Raw genomic sequence first — 21,693 nt, 5'->3', positions numbered from 1 at the left:
CATAACACAAAACCATTACAGCTCTTTCATTTTCAGCAAAATGTCCATTTACTTCACTGTCAGTACAGAATGGGTGCCTCTCAATAATTCAACTTGCTTTGGACATATTTGAAAGTCCAATATGCAACAATGATAGTAAACCAGAGACTTTTTGTCAGGTCTAATGTTGTTTACCAGGTTGTTCCTTAAAATGTTTTTGAAACAAAAAATATATAAATTACATCATTGTAGCAGGGAGAAAAAGAATCAAAGATTAAAAAAAATTAAGTAAAATAAAGCTTGACAAAGTTCTGAAGGGCAACTCTAGAAAGTAATGTTCCATATTTTGAAGATTAAAAGCACAAATGCAGAATGTTCCTAAAGTCGGAAAATATTGCCTCAAAAACAATGCAGGTCTTGCTGTGTACAATAACAAGACAGATCTTTAGACGAATATATGACTGAACAATGTTGATTTTTTTTTTCCAGGACTTCCTCAGCTACCTGCTATCCCCAGCTGCTCCCCTTGAAACTTCATGGCAGATGTTGCTGTGTTAACTTAGCTCTGAAGTGGCTCATCTTCCCCTGGCTCCCCTCACAACAGAGTCAAAATACATTAGATCTCTTTATTTGTGCCTGAGGCCAGTTCAGGAGCACAGCTGTGTCCTTCCCTGCTCTACCTTTGGTGTTTAAGCCCCTCAGGCAGCAAATGTGAGACCAAAACTGTTCTGCTGCTCGAAGCTGCATTTGCTGAGACTCCAGCAGACTTGCTGCAGGCTGGTGAGGACCACTGCCTCCCATCCCAGCAGATCTCTGCAACAACCTGCCTGCTTACACCTGTACTGGCACATAACCTCACAGTTTGTTTGTTGAAAAATTCATCACTCATGCCCCTCTCTCAGGATTTACATCTTGAATCAAAGACTCTGTATTCACATGATGCACGCTCAAAGTGGTTCCACCATACATTAGTGGTTGGCACTTAAGAGCCTTTCTAGCTTTTGATACATCCTGCTTAAACTTCAATTACAACATCAAGGTACCTGAAACCTATGGTGAATACTTGCTAAATGATAAACATTGGCCCATTGGGTCCTTAAAAAAAATATCTGAAACCAGCTGAAAATGTTGAAATTACTTTATTGTTTACTTTTAATCATTAAATAGTTATACTATTAAAACTTTAATTCCCACATAACTCCAAAGTTTAAATATTAGAATTTAAACATTCAATTTATTGCTTTTGAAAATAAAAGAATGTTGCTCTCTTTATTTATATTGCCTTTCATCTGCTCAATACATCAGCCAACTTGGCATTGTTAGTGTATATGAAAGAAAGACATTTTCAATGTTTATCTGAGGTAAAACACAGGATTCTGTTGATACCGTGGTTAAGTGAAAAACAAACAAATGCTGGAGAAACTCAGGTCAAACAGTGCCTTTATGTAGCAAAGGTGAAGATCCATCACCAATGTTTCGGGCTAGAGCCCTTCCTTAAGGTGTGGGGGAACTGGAGAGATGTCCGAACAAAAGGGGGAAGGGTGGTGAGGGTGGGAGATGATAGGGGAGGGGGGGGGGAAAAACACCACAAGAAGGGGAGAGGAGTCTAGGGTAGGTGGAGAGACAAGTATTTCATCAATACCAATAAATAGTCTTCTACATATGAGAGTCTCGGAGGGTTAGTGTGAGCAGTTCCTTTGGTCGTTCAGCATTCTCAATGCCCGTGGGGAAGAAGCTGTTCCTCAGCCTGGTGGTGCTCTATCTTTTCCCCGATGGGAACAGCTGAAAGATGCTGTGTGCAGGGTGGAAAGGGTCCTTAATTTTCCGCACCCTCTTCACACAACAATCCTGGTAGATCACGTCAATGAAGGAGGCGGAGACTCCTGTAATCCTCTCTGCCGCACTTATGGTCCTGTGGATTGACCTCCATCCGTTTATCTGCTGTAACTGTACCACACAGTGATGCAGCTGGCCTGAATACTCGATAGAGATCCTAAAGAAGGTTGACATAATGGTGGTCAGTAGCCTTGCCCACTTCAGTCTTCTCAGGAAGTGCAGTCCTTCCTGACAAATGAGGAGATGTGTCTCCATAATAGGTCACTAATTAAGTGAACTCCAAGGAACTTAGTGTTCTTCACTCACTCCGCTACGTTCTCTGTTGATGTGTGACTATCAACATCATCTCCTTTGTTTTGTTCATGTTGAGACTCAGGTTGTTACTCTGGCATCATTTCACAAGATTTCCCCCCTCTTCTCTGTAGTCCAACTAATCATTGTTACGAATGAGGCCAACTACTGTTGTATCATCTGCACACTTGATGACACTTTTTTTTCAGATGGTGATCCAGGCATCTCTCTAATGAATGTCAGTGAGTGTTGGAGATGCTTCCTCCCATTGCAGGGTTGGCCTTTCTGTATGTATGTCTACTGCCTCAGCCTCCAGTGTAATAGCACTTTCCAGTGCTCTTAACTGGGTGATGCGCTGTTTCCATATCATATCTCCCACTAAAATATGATAAGAATATGGGCTGAGCTTTTTTCAGGACTACTCCCAGTACCCACGGGGATCTGTTAAAATGGTAGTCTCTTACCAAAACTGGTTCGCCCATCTCTACTGATCTAGGGCCTTTGTTAGTGGAAGATGTTTATTACAATCTGACGTTAGTGTTTGTGCGTATTGCCGATAGTCTGGTCCTCAAATTTCTCCAGAACATCAGTTCTGCCGGGGTCCTTTTAGTGGCTGAGAGTTGTGTATTTCGGTATCCCAACAAGAAATCAGCAATTCTGTGGGTCTCATCTTCATGGCTTTCTTGAAAGTTTGTATGATACGTTCTGCTTCTCCATTTTGTGCTTGGATAATATGGCGCAGACAGTACGTATGTTGTTATTGCGCATGAAATCTTTAAATTCTGCTGATACAAAATGTGGGCCATTGTCGGAAACTAGTTCTGTGGGTAATCCATGCAAATGCAAAGACTTCTCTTAGCTTTTCAATGGTACAGCCTGCAGTCGTTCTTTTCATGTGGATTTCAGTTGGCCATTTGGAGTGTGCATCGACTACTATCAAGAAATTCTCTCCCCTAGATGGTCCTGCAAAGTCTAGGTGGACCCGATGCCACGGTTGTGACGGCCATTTCCGCTTCTGCTTGAGGTGCTTCCTAGCACATACTGCATCTCCTAACCTGTGTGCTCAATGCCTTCCCCTATGGAAGGCCTCCTCCAACCAGAAAGAGATTTTCTAACCCCCACCCTATCATTTTTCAGCATTTCTCTCATACCCTCCCACACTTGCTATTGCTGTGACCTCTTGGTTCTGGCCCTGTCCACCCTCTGCCTCTCCCACAAATGCCCGCCTGCTTTTAGCTCACACCCTGAGAAAGGGCTCAGGCCTAAAATGGTGGTTTGGAATTTTTGCCTTTGCTCCATAAAGAATACTGCATGACTTGCTGAGTTTCTCCACCAATTTTGTGTAAACTTAAGATATTAGGACTTCATTTGCAAAGGCTGTGTACATAGAATTTACTCTCACAACTAATGGTGACTAGGACAAAGATCAGTTGAATGACTGGCAAATATTTGGGTGCAAGGGTATATTAGAGAAGGGAGGTAAGATTTGAGATGTTGTACAGCTGGCAAGGATAAAGGGATTATTTCAGATTTATTGTCAAGAGTACGTACATGACATCACATACAACCCTGAGATTCATTTTCCTGCTGGCCAGGCAGAATTAGCACTTATTGGTGATGCAAAAAAAAAACTTATACACAAATTTCAGATGTAAACAAATAGAAATGTACACAAACTGAGTAATAGAGAAAGAAAAATCACAATAAGGTGCACAAGTAAAGTCCTTAAATGAGTCTCTGTGATTGAGTTTGTTGTTGAGGAGTCTGATGCTGGAGGGGTAGTAGCTGTTCCCGAACCTGGGGGTGCAAGTCCTGTGGCACCTATAACCTTTTTCCAGATGGCAGCAGCGAGAACAGAGTGTGTGCTGGGTGATGTGGATCCTTGATGGTCGCTGCAGCTCTCTGACGTTCCCTGTAGATGTTCTCGATGGTGGGGAGGGATTTGCCTGTCATGTCCTGGGCTGTGTCCACTACCTTTTGCAGGGCTTTACGCTCAGGGGTATTGGTGTCCCCATCCCAGACTGTGATGCAGCCGGTCAGCACATTTTCCACTGTACATTTATACAATTTTGCCAGGGTTTCCAATGTCAAACCAAATCTCCACAAACTCCTGAGGTGCTGACGTGATTTTGTTCAGCCTGCCATTCATGTGTTGGGTCCAGGAAAGATCCTCTGAGATTGGGACTCCTAGGAACTTAAATTTGCTCACCCTCTCTACCTCTAATCCCTCCCAATGATCACTGGATCAAACACACCTGTTTTTTCCTTCCTGAGATCAACAATCAGCTCCTTAGTTTTGGTGGCATTGAGCGCAGGGTTGTTGGCACACCATTTGACCAAGTTTTCAGTCTTACTCCTGCATGCTGACTCATCATCTCTTTTTATACAACCCATGATCATAGTATCGTCAGTGAATTTGAAGATGGTGTTGTTGCTGTGATAAGCCACACAGTCATAGTTGAATAGCAAGTAGTACAGGGTCTACGAACACAGCCCTGTCTTTATCCAGACATCTAAAATCCGGAAAGCTCTAAAATCCAGTAAGTGGGGAGAGAGGCGGGTGGCGCTTGGGGGACGTGGCTGAGGGACTGGCGCTTGGGGGAGGTGGCCAAGGGATCGGCACTTGGGGGAGGTGGCCGGGCAGCCAGCGCTTGGGGGAGGCGGCCGGCATTTGGGGGAGATGGCCGGGCGAATGGAACGGGGTGGGGGTGGATACAGCAGCACAATTCGGGTGGGCTTTCCGAAATCCAGAAAAATTCAAATTTCGGAACACACTGTCCCCCAAGGGTTCCGGATAAAGGATTATGTACCTGTACTGATAGAGATTGTGGAGATGATGTTCTTGTCAATCCTCATGGATTGTGGTCTGTCAGTGAGGAAATCCATGATCCAATTACACAGTGGGGTGTTGAGTCCAAGGTCTTGAAGTTTACTGATCAGTTTTGAGTTGATGGTGGTATTGAATACCGAACTGTAGTCAATAAAGAGCATCCTAATGTATCCATCTTTGCTGTCCAGGTGTTCCAGGGCTTTGTGTAGAGCTAGTGAGATGGCATCTGCCATAGACCTGCCTGCTGCTACAATAGGTGAATTGGAACGCATCCTCGTCACTGCTCAGACAGGAGATGACATACTTCAACACCTACTGATGTAAGTGCCACTTCTCAATGGTCATTCTGGCAGGTTACCACACTCTTGAGCACTGATACAACTGACACCTGTTTGAAGCAGGTGGATACCACACCCTACCAGAGTGAGATGTTGAAGATATCTGTGAATACATTGGCAAGTTGGTCAGCACAGGTTTTTAATACTTGGCCGGGTACTCAGTCCAGACTGGATGCTTTCCTTGGTTTCACTCTCCTGAAGGCAGCCCGCACGTCATCTTCAGCTATGGATAGGATAGGTTCATTAGGGGACACTGGGGTGCGCAGTGGTGGTTCTTCCTTGCTCCTGCAGTCAAATTGGGGGTAGAAGCCCATTGAGTTCACCTGGGAGTGAAACTTTGCCATCTCCTACTGCATCAAATTTAGTAGCAAGTTATAATCATTCAGGCCCTGCCACAGTTTTCAGGTATTCTAAACTCCACTTCACCCGGGAGATGGCTTTCCAAAAGTCATACCTGCTCCTTCTGTAGTGATCTGGATCCTCAATGCCTGTTATCTATCTCTCAGCGGGTTTCAGATTTCATTGTGTAACCAGGGCTTCTGGTTAGGGAAAACCCTGAATTATTACAGGAATGATATTTTTAGTTGCTGACTATAATTACATCACTGGTAAGATCAGAGAATCCTCTCTGAGGGGAGTTAGAAGTTGATGAGATAAACACGTTTTATTACGCTGGTGACAAGCAAAAGGTCAGAAGTGGTAAAGTATTACAGAGGTAAATATTGATTTCAGATTTTCAAGTCAAGTTTATTATCATTTGATTGTACAACCTGAAGAAACAGCATTCTCTAGTCCTTGGTGCAAAACATACAGACACACATCCAGACATAACACACATACAAACAAACAGTACGTCTGCAGGACAAGCATTTTATTGCTTCTTGAATATGAGAGTATCAGTTGGTTAGTGTGAGCAATTCCTTTGGTCATTCAGCATTCTCACGGTCCGTGACAATCGCCCATCAAGTCTACGGCAGCTTTCAGGGCACATCATACTCTCCTCTGTAGAATATTCTCTCTCACAGACCTCCTGGTTCTCTTGCCATCCACCTACATGATGGGTCACTTAAAGTGGCCAATTCACTGTCCACCGGCATGCCTTTGGAATAGAGTAGCAATTTGGAAGACCCATGGGAAACTCAGGTGATCACAGGGAAACCACAGAATCTCCACTCAAGAAGGTCCAGAGGTGAGGATCAAACCCAGCCTGAACCAGATCCACTGCATGCTGTGTCACCCATGGAGGAGGTAACTGTCATATTGATTGGGATTGGGACAAAATTGAAATTATGACCATCAAGCTTCTCAGTTTCATCTACTTCAAATAATTTCTAAAGAACAGTTTCTTATTCTTAATTTGTTTGCATCAAGTTATGAGAAAACATATGAGTGACAGCTCCTTTTGCTGGAGTTCGGCTGTTCGGAAAAATAATAAAAAATTGTGGACTTTTCAGTGATTTATAGATCCCAACCTTGATGTTCTTCCTAATATTTTTATACACCCAAAGTGTGGAAATTCATGACTATTAATGAATAAATTCACCACGATACAGTAAGTTCCCTGACCAAGGAAAAGTATAAAGACAACATATGGTGTCAATATGTTTGCTATTTCATGTCAGGACGGATGTTTCTCAGACCAAACATATGTTCGCTGAAGAGAATGGCACTCAGTGAAGGATCAGAAAATTTCCACTGCAGTGTTGCTGCTCTGTCCAGAACAAGAGTCCATTTTACCAGATCTTCAAATTGTGAGCACAGAAATGATTGCATATACCCTCTCTTTGAAAATTGGTTCACCCTTTGCTTCCCAATTTGGCCAAAACTCTGACCCTGGTTTGCACCTAAGATGGTGTAAGTTCAAGATTACAAGTAATACATTTTATTTGCACTAAACTCAGCAGGATTCTTAGTGAATAGAACTCAACTTCCATTGGAATTCCAAGCATGGTAGTAAAATCATCTGCTATTGCTTGAGTTCATAAAAATTTGGTATGGCTTCATGTGATCGTATTTTCAAAACCTCATCATAATAGTTGGTTATTGACTTTTAAAACATTTTTCATGCGATCAATAAATACCTGTACATTCAAAATATGATTTCAGGAGGTATGGATATTTTAAAAATATTAAAAATTATAATAGTTTACCAGAAATAAATCAATTGGCTATAGTTAACATAGAAATGGAAAAGAAAATCACCAAATAAAATGGAATTATTTTCATTTTACTTTCCCTTCAATATAGAATTTACTTTACTTCAAATGAACATTTCTATCTCCCCAGGAAAGAAAGTGATCAATACCTCATCACCACTTTGTGGTCGCATCAAAGAAACTCGATCATACTGTCGCCTCAATAATGCCCACAAGGCATCAAGTCTGCCCTATAATTTGAAAAGATATCATTAAGCTGAAGAAAATGATGCTCAGTTAATTTATTCTGAATGCCATTTTTTTTAAAATGATACACGAAGACCTACATAAATTCACATTTGTACATTTTCGTTACAAGTGCATGTAATAAAGCAAAATCTACTCTTCCTTTGACACAATAGATATCAATTAAAATCTAGGTCCGATTTTTTTAGTTGCTCCTCCTCATCATCTTGTCTTGTGTTTAGGCTCAAGTTTCTTTGGACAATGCTAAAAGTCTAAAAGAATATTGACCAACGATAAGTTACATGTCTCAAAACATTTGATTTTTGAGTTCCTATTAAGAGTTTTTATACATGGTGAAGGGCAATATATTTTTTAAGGAATGGAATATGCATGGTAAGAAATTACCTTAATTGGATCATACCACTTTGGTGGAGACTGAACTGAAGGGGCAGGTTTAGGCCGCTTTGGAAGAATAGGTTCCTCTTCATATTCTGGGATGGTAACAACAGCATTTTTGGCCATTTCCAACCTCGCTCCTTCTTCGGTGGATCCCTTATCTCCCCACTTGACCTGGCAGGAACAAAGTAAGTAACAAAACAAAGAGCAACATCAAAAACGTTGGAAGAGGCACCAAAAGAAAATGGTAGATGCACAATTTGTGACTAGAGCATCAAAGCACACTTCCCAGAGACCCATTTCAATTTGCCTGTAGAAGAAACTGTTCCACAGACAATGCTGTAGCCTTGTCATTTCACTCTGTTCTGGTTCACCTGGACATTGACACCTCATATGCCTTCAGCTTGTTGTTCAATGGGATCATTCCCCAGAGGCTGGTGCAGAAGCTATCCATACTGGGACTCAAAGCCCATTTCTTCAACTGGATCCTGGACTTCCTAATGGAGGGACCACAGTCCGTCTGGGTGGGTAGCAGAATATCGAGCATCGTCACACTGAGCACTGACGCACCTCAGGGCTGTGTGCTCAACCCACTCCTGTTCATGGTACTGACCCACAACTTCATCACCAGATCCAGCTCCAACAGTGTCATCAGGTTTACAGAATGACACAACCCTAGTTGGCCCCATCAGCAAAAATGATGAGTCGCAATACAGAGAAGAGGTGGAAAATCTTGTGAAATGGTCTAAGAGTGCAAACAACCGGAGTCTCAACGTGAACAAGACAAAGGAGATGATTGTGGACTTCAGGAGGACCAGAAATGACCACACTCCACTACACACCGACAACTCTGTAGTAGAGAGAGTGGAAAGTACCAAGTTCCTTGGAGTTCACTTTGCTAGTCACCTATCATGGACACTCAAAATCTCTTCACTTGTTAGGAAGGCATAACAGCGGCTCCATTTCCAGAGAAGATTGAAGCTGGAAAGGCTACCAGTCACCATTATGTCAACCTTCTATAGGAGTTCTACTGAGAGCATCCTGGCCAACTGCATCACAGTATGGAAGGATTGCTGCAGTAAAATGGATCGGAGGTCGATCCACAGGACCATAAAAGTGGCAGATAGGATCACTAGAGTCTACCTCTCCCCCATTGACGTGATCTACTGGGATCGTTGTCTGAAGAGGGTGCACAAAATCATTGAGGACCTCTTCCATCAGGGAAGAGATACAGGAGTATCAGAGCCAGCACCACCAGGCTGAGGAACAGCTTCATCCCATGGGCAGTGAGAATGCTGAACGACCAAAGGAACTGCTCACACAAACCCTCCGTGACTCTCGTTTGTACAAAACAATATTTATTTGTTTAATTGTATAGATAAAATACACGTCCTGCGCATGGATTGTTTGTTTGTCTGTATGTGTGTTATGTCCGGTTGTGTGTCTGTGTGTTTGGCACCGATGACAAGGGAACGCTATTTTGTCGGGTGAATTAGGTGACAATAAACTTGACTTGACTAGAATAAATTGCTGAGAGGTGGTGAAGTTAATCAGAAAGTAGACACTGTTAATGAAAAGTACTTCCAACTAGTGATCTTTACAAAAGTGTGTTACGTCGTGATCAACAGCATTGATGTACCAAGGAATCTTGGGTTCCTAATCTATTTCTCTCTGAAAGTAGCCACACAGGTACATAGGCAGATAAATTATATGCTAGAAATAAGATGAGTGGGACACAGAGATAAGAAATGTGTATGCGACTTCAGACCAATATGGTCAGCGACTGAAATGACAGGTGCAGGCTGTGGCATCCTGCGGTTGAAGACCTCATGGGAATCAGGTATCAAAACTTGGATTCGAGAGGGTGCCGGGGGCGTTGGGCTCCCGATAGGCCTTGGGCACTGAAGGCTTCCTGATCGAATCGGAGGTTTGGATCTGGAGCTCGGGTTGCCAATGGATAGAAAAGGAGTCTGAGTAGCTGCAGAGCGCTGGAGGTAAATTCACGGAAGCTAAGTGACTTTGAAAGGGGTCTCCTTTGCTTCTCTTTCTCTTTCTGTAAGGGGTAATATTAATGATGATGCTTTGCTTTACGGCAGGCTAAATGATGTTTTGTGTAATATTACATGTTCTGTACTATTACATGACAATAAAAGACCCTTGTATCTTACAGGTACCACACATTACTCATCTCAGCCTGGTGGCACACTCATTACCATATAATAGAGGAGTGAAAAAATAGATACAAACATATGACTTCACACATTCCTAGACAGGAACCTATCACTGGAGCTGATTAATCAGCTCATCGGACTAATTTCACACTGACAAAGCTTTGTCCACAAGGAGCAGAGCAAGTGAATGAATGGAAAACACACTCACTATTCCCACCTCCAGGCCACCTATCAAACTACTCTTACACAGAATTTATCCATGAGGAAAGTAAAATCATGATTTTGGCGGAACATATTTACGTCTTGCCTCCTCTTTCACGGTAAGGATGTAAAAATATATTAACCCATGACCGGATCATCACATTTCAGGTAACAATCAGGCCCATCAACTTTGCTCTTAATGTGAAAAACGGTACCAGAATTTCCTCTAATACTGACACAAGTCCAAAGCAACATGTAAAATGTATCAATTAGTGTTTTCTTTCCTCTCACCCCCCAAGCCCCCTCCATCATCAAATTGTATCTTTTCTTCTCTTGTTTTTGACCTAATTTTCTCATGCCAGTTTGGTACACTCACAAATATAATCTCCAAATAGATGTGTTTCCTTATTAATTCTTCCCGTTGTTTGACTTCCTCCTTTCTCTGCCAGTCATTTGCACTCTCTATTCTGTTCTTTTCACCTTTTACTTTACTCCAGTCGATAGTCATTTGAAGTACAGTGATGTATGTTACCACTATGGATATGCCTTGTGCTCAACATTCTTGAGGGACAAATCCTTCCAAATGCCTCTGACTGAGATACAGAATTAATATTAATTGAACATTTATGATTTTTGAAATCTTATGGATGAGATAACGGTAATGAAATCATTTGTGGGGGGGGGGGGGAGATAGGAATCAGCAGCTCTTGGCCTATACTTAGAATTTAGGAGGGGTTATCTCATCACTTTGAACGTTGGAAGGCAATGGATAGAATAGATGTTGAAAAGTTGTTGACCACGGTGTGAGAATCCAGGACAAAAGGGCACAACTTCAGAATTGAAGGACGTCCACTTAGAACAGAGATGCAGAGGATTTACTTTGGCCAGATAATAAATTTGTGGAATTTATTGCCACAGATCATTGTGGAGGCCAAGTCATTAGGTGTATTTAAGGCAGAGACTGATAGGTTCTTGATTAGCCAGGGCATCAAAAGTTATGGGGTGAAGGCTGGACAGTGGGGCTGGAATGGAAAATGGATCAGCTCATGATTAAATGGCCGGGCACGTTCGATGAGCTGAATAGACTATTTCTGTGGCTGTGTCTTAGGTCCTATGGTCTTATCATGGCTGACTGCTCATTTTTAGTGAAGGAGAGCTGAAGCAGGGTGTGATAGTACAGATCTATCACCAATGTACATAGTGTATATAGTTACTGTATCTAGACTGTGCTTACAGCGATTGGCTGAGAGCTAAGCCACGCCTATTGTCTGGGCATTAAAGGGTTGTGTCCCTAGCCAGGTCGGATCATTCCGGACTGGTCGGCCACCTGTGAAGAGCTCCTGTCTTTTGCTAATAAAAGCCTTGGTTTGGATCAACAAGTCTTTGGTTCTTTCGACGAGCTCTACACAGGGTGGGTAGAGGTCTCCCCAATAGATGGAACAGACTTCATGGCCTTAGGTGGCCACAAACCCTGCAGTCAGCAACAACTCTGAAGAGCTCAGTGAGCTACAGTTAACTATTTATAATCTGCTCAATCTTTAGTGTTCTCCACATTGATTTATTTTCAAATAAAAGATGCAGGTATGGAAAGTCACTCACTTGGAACATACTTCGCTAACTTCCATAACTCAATAAATTAAAACAAACCATTGACAGGTACCGGAAGTAGTCAAGGGAATGAACTTACACAAGAATGAACCATGACAGGATGTGAGTAAAACACGAAAGTCACGTGAAATGGGTGTTGAGTCAACTTGAAAGTGAGCCTCACTTCAAAATAAATATAAGATGCACTATTTATGCAGAAGAATCAAACCTCAGGGCCTTTCCAAAATATTCATGTTGACCTAATCCTAAACTCGTTAAAGAGGATATTGAAACTGAAGTGACGCTCCACTGCATTTCACCTCACACTCGATCGAGAAACTTTGAGCCACTCTACTGATGTTGACCTAATCCTAAACTCGTTAAAGAGGATATTGAAACTGAAGTGACGCTCCACTGCATTTGACCTCACGCTCGATCGAGAAACTTTGAGCCACTCTACTGATGTAAAATTTCTTTAAAGTAGAGTAATATTTTAAATAAATTACCTCCATTCTTTTGATTCCACCAGCACCTCTGCCACCGTAGTAAGAAGCATCAACAGTTGGCCATTTCTTTTTTTGTTCTGGGTCTGGTTCCATCTCCTGCATAAAATAGGTCGACATAACAAGCTGTGAATTGGCTTTCAGGAAATAACTGGGCACCTGCACCAATTATCCTTTGTATTTGCAATTATGTAAAAAAACCTCATTCTAAAAGGAGTCATTTCTGAATATGGACAAAGTGTGGAATGCTGCAAACTGATTCCATACCTGCACCTTATTTTTAATTCCACTGAAGTAAAATTAAGGAGGATACAATAATTGGCAGATTTTTCACCCTTGTCCAAGATGCAAAGTATAGCTCATAAACCTGAATTGGCTGAATGTGTTGGTCCAGGTCAAAATGGCATTTATTGATTTATTTTTAACCATTGGTATGAACAAAATGCATAAAAAATATCTACTTGTGAATCAAAATAAGTTTAATCTTCAAAAAATTCCGATACTTCAGTCTATTTGCCCAATTTTTGTACTCAGCGGTTTAACTGATGAGTTTTATATGAAGTGTTTTGATAATTAAAACTATAGGAAATATTTTTTGTCTTTCAATATCGCCAGTGCTTTTCGTTAAGACAAATTTCAAGCAATAGAATTTCTGCATACCTGTTTTGGAGGAGGTATTGGAGGAGGTGGATCGTTTATGACCTAGAACCAAATCAGAAACAAAATTATATAATTTGCATAGCCACAATAAGATGGCAGGTCTTCAGATAATATTCCATTTCTAGACCTTCATGTCTTTTCACTGAATATCATCTGGGCCTTGATTTTCAGTGACAATTAATTCCTGAGACTTGGGTAAAGATAGCACTCAATTTCTCATGGACAGATGCAGTTTGTGTATCTATTCATCTCACTATTTACTATTGCCCACAAAAACCTCAGGCATTCATTCTTAAAAGTCAGACAATCACAGTTGCTCAATGAGGCATCTAAAGAAAAGCAAATACTTGTAATAATCATAATATTTTCCCTATCTTTTTGGCAATGAATATCCTCTGTAAACAAAAATAAAAGCGGCTTGCAGCATGAACTGTCATGTTATGCTGCACATGCAAACTTCAACCATGTATTTCGTTAACAAAGCAGAACTGGACATTTTTATTCAATATCTGAAAGACAAGTGGCTTTTCTACAGGTTCTTTTGGTCAAATACTGACACGTTTCATCAAGTGTAGCATTTTCATTTCACGTCCATTCTCAAAAGTGTATTGTCAAAACTAATCAGCACATTGTGATGGAATTTTTAACATTAACAAACGTCATGAGGGGTACAAGTTAAAATACACAGCTGGGGAAACACAGCAGGTCAAACAGCATACTCTGTATAGTAAAGATAAAGACATAACCAATGTTGTGGTTTGAGATCTTCGTCAAGGTAAGAGCAAAACAAGGGCAGGGGCCAAAACAAAATGGTGTGGGGCAGGGGAGTGGGGGGAGGAACACGGTCCCACAGGTGTAAAGTAATAGGTGGATAAGAGAATGCACACTAGCAAACAAGGGGTGGGTCCGTGAATGAAGAGGGTGGAGAGCTGGAGGAAAGAAGACAGAGGGATAGGAGAGAGAGAGAGAATGGGGTAAGTATAAGCAGAAAATGGAGAAGGCAATGTTAATGCCACCCAGTTGGACAGTGCCCAGATGGAAAATTAGGTGTTGGTCCTCTAGTTTATGGGTGGCCTTGGCTTGGCAGTGCATGAGGCCATGGATAGACATGTCAGCAGTGGAGTGGATGGCCAATGGGTTATCCCTGTCATTAATGCAGTCAGAGCCAAGGTGCTTAGCAAAGTGATATCCCAGTCTCTCCAGTGTAGGCGAGGCCACAATGGAAGAACCAGATACAGCAGATGACTCCTTCATATTTTCAAGTCAAGTGTTGCTTCACTTGGAAGGACTGTTTGCGGCCCTGAATGGTGATGAGGGAAGAGGTGTGGGCGCAAGTGTGGCACTGCCTGTGGCCGTAGGGAATGATGTCGAGGGATTAGTGGACCCAGGGAGTCACGGAAGGACTAGTCCCTATGGGCGGAAGAGAGAGGAGGAGGGGAAGGTCATGTTGTCAGTGACAGAAATTGTGGAGGATAATGTGCTGGATGTAGAGGCTGCTTGGGTGGTAGGTGAGGACAAGGGGAATCCTGTTTTGGTTGCATCTAGGGGCAGAGGGGGCCAGGCCAGATGAGCAGGAAATGGAGGAGTTGCGGGTAATGGCTGAGTTGATGGTGGTGGAGAGGAAGTCACATTTTTGAAAGAAGGATGATATCTCAGATGATCTGGACGAAAGACTCATCTTGGGAGCAGATATGATGGAGACAGAAACCTTCTCTCACTTCCTTTCATGCTTTACTCCTCTCTTCACAAGACTACTCTGTTTGAGACTGAGCCAAAAACCATGGCATAGAAGAACAGAACACATAACCTCATAGAACACTAATATGTGCAGAACTATTATTCTGCTTAGTCCCATTGGCCTGCACCAGAACCCCTCCATGCCTCCATACCCCTCCCACGCATATCCCTATTCAAATTTTTCATAAATGTCAAAATTGAGTCAGCATTCACCACTTCAACTGGCAGCCCGTCTCACCACTCTCTACGTGTAGAGGTTCCCCCGAAAGTTCCCTTTAAACATTTCACCTTTATCCATGCCCTCCTGTTCTTGTCCTTCCCAATGTCAGTAGAAAAAAGCCTGCTTGCAGTTTTTGTTCCCCCCAGATTCGCAGAAACATTTAGCATTGGGAGTCCCATTCATTAGCGAAATTAAACAGACAAATTGCTCCTCCAACTACGAAAGGCCATGCAATCGAGAAAGAGCTAACAATCTGTCATATCCTTTGTGCGTGTGGGATGCGTGATGTTTCCTATGGTGTGGTATCCTGTTGGATGAGCAAATCCTTGATCAAAGAAGCAGACTTTGAGGAGTTTCTTTGAGAAGAAAAGAAAATTGCAGGTCAATTTAAATGGGAGGAAGGTGAAGATAATTTGAAGTCTTTTAGAGCTGAAGAATATTACAGAGGTAAAGAGGGTCCAGGTCATGTAAGGAATTTCAGATTTTTTTTTCAGATTTATTGTCAAAATACATACATGACATCAAAGCAGAATTACCACTCATTGGTAGTGCAAAAAAAAACTGTACCCAGCGTATACATGTAATCAAATAAAGAACTGTAAATAGATAACGAATGTACAAACTGACTGGAGGGAATAAAGAAAATCAATAAAGTGCACATGTTCCTGATTGAGTTCATTGTTGAGGAGTCAGAAGGTGGGGGGGGGGGGGGGGGATTTGAAATCATGGGTGCAAGCTTTAAAACTTAAGACGTTGTTTAACCAGGAACCAGTAAAGTTCGGAAAGTGCAGGGCTGGTGAGTTAATTTATATGGTGCATTTCACTTTGTAGGCATCAGAGCTCAGAACAATCTCAGGTTTATAAAGGCTGCAACAACTGAGATCAGTTAGGAGTGTACTGGAATTGTCAAGTTGAGAGTTCACAAAGGAACTGATGCACTACAGCAGGGGCAGAAACGGTGTTGTAGTGGTAAAATGCTGGAACAATATATGGTCAGAGAAACACAAAAGCTGCAGATTGTGGAATCTTGAGTAGACAAGGAGTTGCAAAAGGAAGTCAGCCGGTCAGGCAGCACCCATGGGTAGGAATAGTCCATCAATGTTTCAAGATGAAATCCTTAATCAATATTTTGTCAGAGTTCAGTTCAGAGTCAATAAATAATAAATGAGGTAAGTGCTGATATGCCCAGCAACCGAATGATGGGAACACATTGAATGCAGATGATATGATCAAGTATGCAAGAGGTTGGAGAAATACAAGATGGATTTGTTTATTTTCTCTTCATGGATCATGACCATACAGTCTCTTCTGACCATGCCTGATTATCGAAAACATCTGACTGATCCTCACTCAGTAGATGTTTGCTCATAGGAGAAACTGAGACCAAAACAAATAACATTCATTTTAACTGGCAGTAGTACTTTATCCTTCCTGGTCTCTCTGCAGTTTTGGTTGTCGTTGATCAGAAGTAATTCACTGGTGAATCTTCACAAGCGCCATACTCCAGCCCAGCCTATTCTAGCTTGATCCATCTGTTATAGATCTATTTTTTTCTGAGGTTCCCTTTTTATATGACAATACCCGATCTATGGTGTTTCCTTTAACTGTTCATTGCCAAATACTTGTTTAAAATAATACCCATGGCTAGCATAAATCTCCACATGTAAACTGTTAGGAAGGCCAAAGGCATCGTCTCCAGCTCCCTCCACAAATTATTAACTTTCCAACACTATTCCCCTCCTCAGGTACTTCCTCAGGCAGAACTGCACCATCAACAACATGTTGCCTTCATCGATGTCAAGTCTTGTTTCTGACCTTGAATTTTTTTTATCTCAAGCACCAACCACCTCACCTCAATAAAACACCCCTGGCATGGTTCACCAGCTGCTGAATCCTGCGTCTTTGCTGTTCATCTCATGATTTAGCAATTCCGATCGTGTTAGGATTGGCTAAGCATAATCCATTCTGCATTAATGGATGGCATAGCGATTAGCACAATGCCTTTACAGCGGCAGGGATCAGGACCGGGGTTCAAATCCCACAATGTCCGTAAGGAGTTTGTACGTTCTCTCCATGTCTGAATAGGTTTTCCCCGGGAGCTTGGGTTTCATCCCATCATTCAAAACATACCAGGGATGTAGGTTAATTGGGTGGCATAGACTCATGGGCCAAAATGGCCTGTTACCCTGCTGGATGTCTAAATTCAATTAACTAAAGCTGATAGATGCACTTTCCCACCATTTCGACCATTATCTATTCTAGCTCTGAATACCAATACTTAGTATCAGTGATTTAAAATTCTCATCTCTACATTTAAATCTTGACATGGTAAAAACTCTTCATTGCTTTGATATATCCTCTTGTGTGTTCCCTTAATCCTCTAATTGTGCACTGCACAGATTACAATTTGCCAAAGTTAAATTTTTCAAGACTTGTAAACAGATATGCCCATTCTGTTCAATCAAAAACTTTTTCTGCATCCGATGAAAGAATACACTCAGGAGTTTTCCCAGAGGGAAAATACATAATATTCATTAAGCGATGTATATTAAAATAGGAGTATCATTTTTTTTAATAAACTCCATCTAATCTTCAGAAATAACTGATGGTAGAATGTTTTCCATCCTACTCACTAAAATTTAAGCAAAACTTTTAGCATCAACATTTAGAAAAAAAATGGGTCTATAGCAGGACATTTGGTTGTGTCTTTACTTTTCTTTCCAATTAAAGACATGCAAGCCTCACTAAATAAATCTGAAAGTTTACCCTAAACAAATCTGTAAACACCAATTTTCCAAGAAGTATTTAAAAGAGCCTGCAGAATTCTGGATCAAGGTCTTGTGGACAAATGAGTTATCTATGTGATGGCAAGAGCAAAGTCTGGAGGCGTAAAGGAACTGCCCAAGATCCAAAGGATACCATCTTTTCCATGATTTGCATCTTGCAATGTAGTTTCTATATTTCTGTTCCTGAAGTCTTCTGTGGACAGTAGGCATTGACACATTCACATCTGCCTCCTGAAGAGTGTTTCTGATCTGTCGGACATACGATTGGGGATTTTTCTTCACTATGTTGGGAATTCTTCTGTCATCAGCAGTGGAGATCTTCCTTAGAATTTTGCCATTACTGAGCTCACCAGCACACTATTTCTTCTTGATGACGTTCCAAACTGTTAACTTTGTTACTCCTCAGGTTTGGACGATGTTTCTTACTGTTTTATTCTTGTTTTTCAGCATCATAACGGCTTCTTTGACTTACAATGGTACAACTCTGGTCCTCATGGTGAAAAATGGCAACTACAGACTCTGAAGGTGATCAAAAGCTTAGAAGCAAGCCTAGCTCTCTTATACCTGCACCAATGAAGCAATTAAATATACCTGAGTAGTCACAAACATCTGTGAAGCCAAATGCCTCATTAAGGTGCCCTGAAATGAGGGGACAAGGTATAAAAAGTGCTGTAATTTCTACATAGTCAAACCAAAATGCAAACAAATAGCCTTTAATAAAATCTGGAATGTGCACTTTAATTAATGGACATGTGAACTGCTTGATTACAACTGTGGAGCACAGGGGCAAATAAAGGGGAAAAAAAAGTGTCTTTGTCCCAAACATGATGGAGGGCACTGTATTCCTTTAATCTCTCCTACATCTTAACATGAGAGGCCACGACGTAATGAATCTACAAACTGCACACACTCATTAGTTACAGGATATACTTGCACCTTCATAAAGAAATGCAGAACTAGAGCTATTCAGAACTCAAGGCAAACTTTTGAAAACAAAAAGTCGTTGACATATTCTTTTCCAGAATATTTATGCTTTGATTGAGGTAGAGTTGTGAATTCTAGGTAAAGTAATAGAAGTTGAGTAACTCTGAAACAATTATTACAGGAGGCTGTTTACCTCTATCTAGCTTCCAAATACTGTCAGATCAGTGTGATTCAAAATGCTCAGTTGTAATAATCAAAAAGTTATTTTGTGATTAACTTTAGTTGATTTAATTTCTGTCTTTAATCTTGCCAATCAGGTAAAAACAGAGAGAAAAAGTTTTGTTCCCTCCCCCCCTCCCCCCCCCAAGCTTTCCAACTCTATAAAATACAGTGAAACCCCTAGAATTCTGCATCAATGGAGGAATGATAGATGCCAGATAATAGTATTTTCCGGTTGCTTAAGACTTACTCTTACAATGCCTAACTAAAACTTATCTGCTGCCCGTGATCCACTGATTTCTGCTCACCAGACAAGTCTAATAAACAGATACCATGACAAATCTTAAATCTGTAAGCCAGCCATTTGAAAAAGAACACTGTGACTCAATACTCATCTTCTCGTAGAACTCCTTTTCCTTTTTCTTACCACATGGGTCTTGATTTGCAACCACTTTTCGAGCTTTTCAATCTAAATCATTCGAAACGAACCTGGTCGAGTAAGCCCATCTTTGAGGTATGAAAAGTGTGATGTTGCTCAACACTTTTACTGGTGTCGGACTTCAAATAAAACTGCTAACGGTTTTGAGACTAGGCCTTAATATCATAGATGGTTGATGAGCCAACGTTAAATTCTTCCATAAGCACTGTATGATTTTCACCTTTTTCAAGTCTCTTACATATCTCCATCTTCTGCTTAAGGGTAAACTACGCATTTACACCTGCCTGGTTGTTCTTTCATCATGGTAATGTTTAGAGGACAAATCTGACCGAAATAATGTCCTGCAAAATGGAATCTGTTTGTTTACGTTGGTCACAAGAGGGGAACTGGTTGCAGGTGTCGCCTGGTGTGCGAGTGGTGGATTGGCGAAATAACCGTGAGGCGTGTCAATTTTAAAATTACATATTTTCTACCTATTTATTTTAATAAATAGGGGCGGGGGAGGGGGGGAGGGAACAAAACTTTTTCTCTCTGTTTTCACCTGATTGGCAAGATTAAAGGCAGAAATTAAATCAACTAAAGTTAATCACAAAATAACTTTTTGATTATTACAACTGAGCATTTTGAATCACACTGATCTGACAGTATTTGGAAGCTAGATAGAGGTAAACAGCCTCCTGTAATAATTGTTTCAGAGTTACTCAACTTCTATTACTTTACCTAGAATTCACAACTCTACCTCAATCAAAGCATATTTTCTACCTTATTTATTTTAATTTTTATTTGTTTCCCTTGATTTTTTTGCCAGTTGCTTGAACTCTGGATTTACTGGGGCTTGACTCTACATCAGCAGTGCCCAAACTTTAACCCCCCCGGGCCAACTGCAGACCACTGCCCATTTTTAAGTGGCCCGTCATAAGAAAAAGAGAGATAAAAAAGGGGGCGCAGCCAGAGCTGCTGTAACAGCAGTGCTGAGGACCCGCAGAAAGCAGGGAGAAGTCTCAACGCTCTCCCATGGGGTCCAACCAACCGCTCTGTCTACTGTTGGCTCTATACAGGCTTTAAACTGCCTGTTAAAGGAGCTGACGGTGATTGAAAACAGCAGGGCCTGCGTTTGGCCCGTGACTCCTTATACCTTTCTGGATATGGCCCACACCAAAAGGTTTGGCCACCCCTGCCGAACGCAAGAATTGACATAAGTTACAGTCTAAACAAAGGAATATGAATCCAAGACTGGAATTTCAGGACATCAACAGTGAAACTTCTGGCCTTACGCAATTGGAGAGACTTAACCACACATCATACTTCACATTGCATGTCCTAGCCTGAAACTAGAGAACAATTTGCAGATACCCTCATCTGCTTAAATGGAATGTGTATGCTTTCTGATAGGAAATTCATAGAGTTTGACAGCACAGAAACAGTCCCATAGGATCAAAGACAACTTTCCTTCACTCTGGTTTGGGTTGCTGAGCTGGATGATAAGACCAAAGCAGGAAGGGCCAGCTCTTTCACTGATGGGTCTGGAAGTGTGGGTGTGTAGTTTGAGGTGGTACCTTCCTGCTGTGGCTTAAGAAGGACTATGGGGGTGGCACACCCACCACTCTGAAAGCTCGTGAGTTTACAAGTGTTTTCTGTTTGTATTATAACTGACATCAAAGGAGATTTGGTTGCCAAGAGAATCAAGGAATAGTGCAAAGGGCAGCAATCTAAATCTGGTTAGATCAACTATGGTGATATATCTACTCTAAATGAGCCTCTTGACTTTGATAATGATCTTCCAAAGATTCCTTTCATTGTGGAAGAGTGCCAGTGGTTTAGAAAACTTCAAATATTATGCCCCTATTCAAGACAGGAACTTCCCTCTTGAGGAAAACCCTGGAACCCAATGTTAAGGGTTAGGGTTATTAAGGAAACAATAACAAGGCACTCAGAAAATCAAATTAGTAGCAACATTAGGCATCATGGTTTTATGAAAAGGAAATATGTTATAAATAGTTTAAGTAGTTTTCCAATCAGAAATTATTCTGATAATTTTTATTCCTTTCACTCAACCCTTAATTTGTTCTAATAAAATCTCCTCAATACCAAGATTTATGTAGCAACATTTCCGTGGGCTCAACTGCGTTTTCTTTCCTATTACCTGTGACTCTTGACTCTCCCACAGTGTGGAAATCTATCTGTCTCAGACTCCA

At 41.4% G+C, this 21,693-nt stretch overlaps 1 protein-coding gene across 1 annotated transcript in view; it reads right to left on the bottom strand.

Annotated features, from left to right (window-relative positions):
• Positions 1 to 21,693, bottom strand: part of antxr2a (ANTXR cell adhesion molecule 2a) — a 184,389-nt gene that overhangs the window by 27,040 nt on the left and 135,656 nt on the right. The window contains exons 13-16 of the mRNA XM_069926743.1: positions 13,174 to 13,215; positions 12,517 to 12,612; positions 8,061 to 8,225; positions 7,580 to 7,660 (exon numbers count right to left, since the gene is read on the bottom strand). Coding sequence (XP_069782844.1) covers positions 7,580 to 7,660; positions 8,061 to 8,225; positions 12,517 to 12,612; positions 13,174 to 13,215 — 384 coding nt within the window. The remainder of the gene's footprint in view (positions 1 to 7,579; positions 7,661 to 8,060; positions 8,226 to 12,516; positions 12,613 to 13,173; positions 13,216 to 21,693) is intronic.

The sequence above is a fragment of the Narcine bancroftii genome, chromosome 3 (genome assembly GCF_036971445.1).
Source record: "Narcine bancroftii isolate sNarBan1 chromosome 3, sNarBan1.hap1, whole genome shotgun sequence".
Lineage (NCBI taxonomy): Eukaryota > Metazoa > Chordata > Chondrichthyes > Torpediniformes > Narcinidae > Narcine > Narcine bancroftii.
Note: the sequence above shows the minus strand (reverse complement) of the source record. Positions and strands in the feature narration are given on the sequence as shown.